Source organism: Anneissia japonica, unplaced genomic scaffold (genome assembly GCF_011630105.1).
Source record: "Anneissia japonica isolate Jap-2015-1 unplaced genomic scaffold, ASM1163010v1 scaffold5088_len281106_cov177, whole genome shotgun sequence".
NCBI lineage: Eukaryota > Metazoa > Echinodermata > Crinoidea > Comatulida > Comatulidae > Anneissia > Anneissia japonica.
Genome location: NW_022714400.1, coordinates 126,104 through 132,906, shown reverse-complemented (window position 1 = coordinate 132,906; position 6,803 = coordinate 126,104). Strand labels below are relative to the sequence as shown.

General features: G+C 35.5%; 2 protein-coding genes across 3 annotated transcripts in view; one reads left to right on the top strand and one right to left on the bottom strand.

Moving 5' to 3' along the window:
* Window positions 1-61: 61 nt before the first annotated feature.
* Window positions 62-3,393, top strand: LOC117109014. 2 transcript variants are annotated; one of them, XM_033251236.1, is made up of 3 exons: window positions 62-1,435; window positions 2,178-2,436; window positions 2,948-3,393. In XM_033251236.1, exons 1-3 carry the CDS (start codon window positions 1,412-1,414, stop codon window positions 3,274-3,276), a joined length of 612 nt encoding a protein of 203 aa, XP_033107127.1. In that variant the 5' UTR covers window positions 62-1,411; the 3' UTR covers window positions 3,277-3,393. The 2 variants fall into 2 exon arrangements, with proteins under 2 accessions (XP_033107127.1, XP_033107126.1); XM_033251235.1 differs by having other exon boundaries at window positions 62-1,590.
* Window positions 3,394-5,803: 2,410 nt separating this feature from the next.
* Window positions 5,804-6,803, bottom strand: part of LOC117109009 (neural cell adhesion molecule 2-like) — a 32,588-nt gene continuing 31,588 nt past the window's right edge. The window contains exon 11 of the mRNA XM_033251231.1: window positions 5,804-6,051. Within this exon, the coding sequence (XP_033107122.1) occupies window positions 5,819-6,051 (233 nt within the window). The 3' untranslated portion in view covers window positions 5,804-5,818. The remainder of the gene's footprint in view (window positions 6,052-6,803) is intronic.

Sequence of the window (6,803 nt, the reverse complement as noted above, 5' to 3'; positions counted from 1 at the left end):
ATAATGTAATTGAACAAATGTAATGTAAATAAACAAATCGCACAAAAGCATCCAAAACAAAACTGGGCAATTTTGGGCATTTAGAAACTGTAAATTATTAATGTGGAGACACACAAAAGTAGATAAAATTTCTTGTCTAAAGAGCCAAGTCACGTTCACATGTCTCCATCGATCGTGAGCAGCTCAGGCGCTGGGTCGTGAGCGAGATTGCGTAAAATAACAAAATGGCCAAACTGTGTTTGCTACTGCTTTCGAGGCATTGGAAATATGTTTACGTCACATCCCCAATTGGTTAGACATGCTAGACTTGCGATTTCTGATCCTAGGCCTGGGTAGAGGTGGCATCGACGATCCTCCAACATCCGCACCTGACATTTTTGGGCGATCGCCAATGTTTCCAATTCTGTGGTGAATCGGCCAGCTTGGGGCCCAAGATCCCGATTTATTCACCACCTCCAGGTAAATCTGTTTGTACCGTTTTCTTAGTTAGGTCCTTCAACTTTGTTTGGATTTGCCGTGCTGTTGTCTGCGAGTAATCTGGCACAAATGAAAATCTCACTACGATTTTCTTATGTATTTTGGTATTTTTCTTTGATTTCTTGTCTTCCACTAACATTCTAATCTCTATCAAGTCACTAATTTCTTCCTCTGTCCAACAGGCCCGAGGGCCAGATCCAGTTGAAGTTGACATGGAGAGTATTTAGGGATATTTAAATGACAAATAACATACAATAGCCAAAACTGCAACGATTGTGAAAATAGCGTTCTTAACTACAAATATTCCCACAAATAAGCTAACTACTTTGACCCCGGAGAGATGCTTAATCTGACTGGCTTTCACACAAAAGAGGCCATAGCTCACTGGCAGAGATCCCAATTCTCCCAAAAGTTACGGGTTTCTCCCTTTTTTCTGGGTCGTCTCCCGCTCCCCCGCGAAAGCACAGTTTTCTCCCGAATTTTGGGAGTTTTCAGAAATATCCCGAAATTGTTAAAAATCGTGCTCCCTGGTCTTTATTTTTCAGCCCAAAACTAGCCAAGACGCTAGATGCTACCTAAACAATAGTGATGGATTTGCGCTGGCACTTGAAAACAAAGCAATCATTTATTCTTTGTTGTGCTATTACGCAATATCTAGGCGCACCCATTTACATCTTTACTATAGTAGACAATGATTGCTTGGCCTAAGCCTAATCTTTTGATAAACTGTGGTTGACACCTCTACCTACCCCAACCCAACCGAAGCAATTTGCTTTGCTTTTGTCGGAAACTTTAGAGACAGGCAACAACATAACATGAGCAGTTTTTGGGCCAATATGTCACAGTTCGTTCGATTTTTGAGAAGAAAACATCTATTCCAGTATTACTATCTATCCTGCAAAAGCCATCGCCGAATTCAAAACACCGCTTTGAAATGCCTGCTCATCCTCAGAAGAAGGCAAGTACGCATGCTCATTTAAACCAGATTTCACGAAAATGTACCCAAGTATAATAGGGGTCAAGTCTGATTCGCATGCTGCAAAGTGCACCGTTTGTAATGTAGTGTTCACCGTATGTCATGGAGGAAAGAACGATGTTGACAAACACATTAAGGTAAATTGATTTTCTCATTATATAAAAAAAAAACCTGATACATTGTTCATGTATTATATGATTTGTTTGCAACGCTGAATGTTGAAACTTAGGCAAGATTTTACATTCAAATTTTAAGCTGTAGGCTAGGAGAGCCGGGGCCTATCTCTACCTAGGCTAAGCCTAGTTAAGGCCTGGGCTAGGGGAGGACTCTCAGACTCACAAGGTGCTGTTCGAGGCTAGCCTAGACGTAGTACTAATTAGGGCCCGGCATAAGCCTAGCTTTAAGCTAGCAATACATGTTTAGCTGTCTACCCTGGTGTTGCACACTCACTATCAAATCGTGGCCGACAAAATAAGTTTTGCAGTGCCTGCCGTGTAGCAAGAAAATTGCTACCTGTTAATTATGTAATTAATTATTAGGCAGCCTAGCCCTAGGCAAAGGCTTGCAATTTTTTTATGCGTGCCTTAGGCTAGTTAGGCCTAGGTCTGGTGTCATTTTTAACTTCTGTTTTGCACATAATTTCTCTATGCCTTAGTTTGTATAACAATATATATCTAAGTTTTAATGTCCGTGAATTAATGTAATTCTATTTTTTAACTTACAGGGAAAGAAGCATGAGAAATGTGCGAAAGAAATTGCCCAGAATCAGACGTTCAAGTTCACCTCACAGAGTGGTCCATTGAAAGAGAAATTAATCAGAGCAGAGGTATTATTTACGGCCTTCATCCTGGAACATAACCTTCCATTTGCTGTTTCTCAGCATGCAAACCAACTTTTTAAGCAGATGTTTCCAGACTCCGAGGTGGCCAAAGAGTACAGGTGCTCTTACATGAAAACTGCAGCAATAACTGGGAATGCATTAGGTGAGTTTTTCTTTTATTAATCTCTCATACTGCTGTTGATATTAAGATAAATTATTTTAATATGTTTTGGATCAATTAAAAGTATTTATGAGAATAAATAAATTAATGACTGTATAAGTGTGCAGTAACATATTAAATGATCTTAACAGGCCTGCTTTCTTTGTATTAATTATTAGCCAAAATGAGAGCCTTTCTGATTATTTAATTACATTGAAAGTTACTTACACCTGAAAGTAGAAGCACTTTTTTATTTACTACTACATTTCAATTTGCCTAAGTCTGCTTTGCCTAACTAGAATATATTTTTTAAGTTGATTTTATTTTACATTCCAAAAATGCTTATGTTTCCATTAGTTGATGATCTGTAGAAGTCAAATATTATCCACGTCAAACAAATTTTCAATGCATTTTTTTATGCGACTTGGGCAAGTAACTGTAGGTTAATACATAGAATTTGTATTATTATATAAAATATTCTAAATTCTGTTTTATATTTTTTGGTTCTTTTTAGAACCAGAAGCATCCAAAGTAATGTTTTCCTGCCTGAGAGACCGTAGACAGCCGTTTACATTAATGCTGGATGAATCCAATGATATACTGTGCCAGAAGGAATGCGCGATTTTGGTGCCAGTTTGCAATGTAGCAACAGCCCAGAAAATTTTTGATGTTGTGAATGGCTCTCTTTGTAGCAGTGGACTACTATGGGACAATGTTGTAGGATTTTCGTCTGATAATTGTAACATGATGATAGGTAAACGAGCATCTGTTTTAACGAAGGTCACAGAGAAGGCTCCTAACATATATAGTGTGGGCTGCCCAAGCCATCTGGTGAACATTTGAGGCATGTCGTTGCAAAATGGTTAAGTTGTCGCACAGGCCAGTATTGTGTAAATGAGCTATAAAATATGGGAGCTCAAAAAATTGCCTAAAAATCCAAATTTGTTTTTCACTATAGATCAACAGTTTAATGTCTTATTAATCATATACCAAAGTATTAGTTCTGGAAGTGGTCAAAAAGTTGTTTATTTAACGTTATTTTGATAGTCCATTCCATTAAACAATGTATGCACAAGTAACTTTGAAAGTCAATTACTTAAAATCATGTTTATCTTGATTCTAAGAGTACTGTACTTTCACTTTCCAACAGCTTAGGCTTAAAATGTCCAATTTTAATGAATGACCCCTCATTTTAAAGATCACATACCCAGGTATCTGAAAATACCAATAACTTGAATTTCAATTTTTGCTACAACTCAGCCATTTTGCCACAACATGCCTCATTTGTATCAAAGCAGCCTACAACAATACTGCCACATTGTTATGCTAATTACTAGTTTAACATTTATTGACAGTATGCTCTGTCTCTGGTTAAAACAATATTTCAAAATAACTAAATATAGCTTAACATTTAGATCAGTTTTACATTAACAAAATCACCAGTTTGGTCTAAATTGTAGGGGCAGTTGAACGCCACAATTTACAGATGCCCTTGACCTAATTCCACCATCACTCACCTCTTGTTTTTTGGTTGGTAAAATGCTAAAAAATATGGCTACTATATAAAAGATTAAAGCTATTTTTTTTAAACCATCATACAAAAATGAACAAAGGGAGTGGGTGCGGAGCTCATATTAACAAAATATAATAATCATTTTCTTTATTAAATTTATTGCGACTCATCACTAAAGGAACATTACAAAACATCAGACACAAGAAACGGATGCAAAAGGACAGGTTCCATAGACTCAAGGTCCAAACTAAGGGGGAAAGCCTGGGCGAAAAACATCAAATAACATCAAAAATACACATTAAACATTAATCATGAATATGTGGCAAAGACAAGCCAAACCAGTCACTCGTCGCAAAATCGTGTTTTAGAGATAATGGCCAAAACATGCTGGAATGCATTGTCTAAATTTTTGAAATCTATTTTATTGCACTAACTAACCTTTATATATCTGCACATCAGATATGCTGTTATTTTCCCCATTTTAAGTTTTAAAACAACAATTTTTAATGATTTAGTGAAATATTGTTCTTTAAACAGCTGTATGTTTAAATGCTTGTAACTTCATAAGGAAATGTTGGATTTAATGATTCTTTTACCATTTTATAGCTCTCATTTTACTGTTTAACCCGGTATTAATAATTAAAAATTGATTTTTGCAACGAGTGACTGGTTTGGCTTGTCTTTGCCACATATTCAATATTGTTTATTGTGTATTTTTTATGTTATTTATTATATTATAATACTAAATTGTGAGTTAATGGTAAATGTGTTAACATACATGAGGCTTGCCATGCCAAAAAAACAGCATCAATGACGCAGGGATGTAGTTATGATGGGCCAAGGTGGGTGGGGCCACCACCCAGCCTTGAAGTTTTCCACCCAGTCTAAAACTAATTTCATGGCCCTCTACCTGCCTGTATTAACCCATTTTTCCATCCTTAAAATCCACTCTCATTATTAGAGTTTACCAAATGTTATCACCCACCCACCCTCAAAATGTCTATTACCCACCTTTAGTTTTCTTCAGCTACAACCTTGATATATTCATATTCTCCACAAACAAAGATCTTATAAACACAAGATAGCGTTCTCCGCGATTTACGCGTAACAAATAGAAGCGTCGGTCAAGGTTCAAAAGTTTCCAATTTAGCAAGAGGGCGCTATTTCATGCGCTATTATACCAAAGAGAAAAAGTAATCAGTTTTGGAAGAGGGCGTCCTATCTGTTGCCATGGATCTGAGATGGTTCCTTTCTGCTGTTCACAGGATTGATACCCTAAAGGTAAAGTCACCGCGCGGTGTACAATATGGTCAGAGCAGTCAAGGGTCAAAAGTTTCCAATTTAGCAAGAGGGCGCCATTCATGCCTTATTACAGAATTTGTACGCGTAAATCACGGAGAACGCTATCTTGTGTTTATAAGATCTTTGTCCACAAATCAACTTTAAAATGATAGGTCATTTACTGAAATTGATTTACTATTGCCAAAGGTATGAGTAAAAAGATTACAGTTTCTCTGTAATAAAGTATACAATACTGCCACATTGTTATGCTAATTACTAGTTTAACATTTATTGACAGTATGCTGGTTTTGGAATGGCAAGCCTTAAATATTCATTCATTCATTTATTTAGTTGGATATTTTTATCGTACTATTACACATTGACAGAATATATATCAAAACATAAACCTGTCCATACTGTTCTGGGCCCTTTAATTTATCAGCATCCATTATTAACCCATGCCCACGACAAGATGTCATGACAGTCCCAGTCATAATAGTCCTCCACTTTTTATTTTTTAAAGAATATCATTCAAATATTCATACATAATCATTATTATTAATATTATTTGTAATTTGTGCCATGGAATGATTAATTTTCACAACTGTGAGCCATTGTCATGTAACAAAGTTGAACTGATTTCTGCTTGACAAGATTCACAGAATACAGCCTCTTACTTGTGGCCAGTGTTCTTGCTGATATCTCAGGTGAAGAAGGTTCTCCAGTTGCAAAGTCATTTACTGCAGCTACAGCGATCATATACTCCTTAGCAGACAATAGGTTTTCAATGATATAAATTTCATTGTTTGCAACATCTTCATCTTCTGAATGAAAGAAAAAAAAATTTTCCCTAAAAAATCTTCACAAAATGTATATATTTCAGGGGCAGATCCAGTAGGGGCACGGAACATCCCCCACCCCATTTTGCCATTAAATTTTAAAATTTTCAATGCAAATCGAAGTTATGTGCTTCTAATCTATTAAATCTACCTAACTATATAGTAAGTTTAAAATATATTTGAAACATTGGTAGTAGCATTTCATTATTGATTGCCGTTTGCTGTAAGTATCAATCGCTATTTTATCACGCAAACTTACAAAACAGCTACAGCATACAAAGTCCCCGCACACAGGCTACTTTTTAACATTAGAAATAGATGTAAAATTTGAAGAGATCGTTAATTTTATTTAATTCATTATAAATATAGAATAAAATAATGACTTTCAAACATAATTACACAATATAAGTTAAGTGTAAAACAAATCACTATAGAAATTCCTTTGTTGTTAGCAAATGCTATACACATTTGTGATGAATCTACCTCTATTTTTGATAATTTCTGTAAAAAATACATCATGAATGCTTGGGAGAAACGCTCACAACTAAAAAATTCATAACAATAGTTTACTGTAAATGTATCGTTGCTTATCAAATTGTGTAATGTTAATTTTTTTTTTTACCACAAGTGGACTCTACATCGTAGTCTGTATTCCTTAAGTTTTGTAGGTCTACCTTGGTATTATCTTTTTGTTGTAAGACTTTTTCATCTTTAGATTTTATATTTTGTAGGTTAGT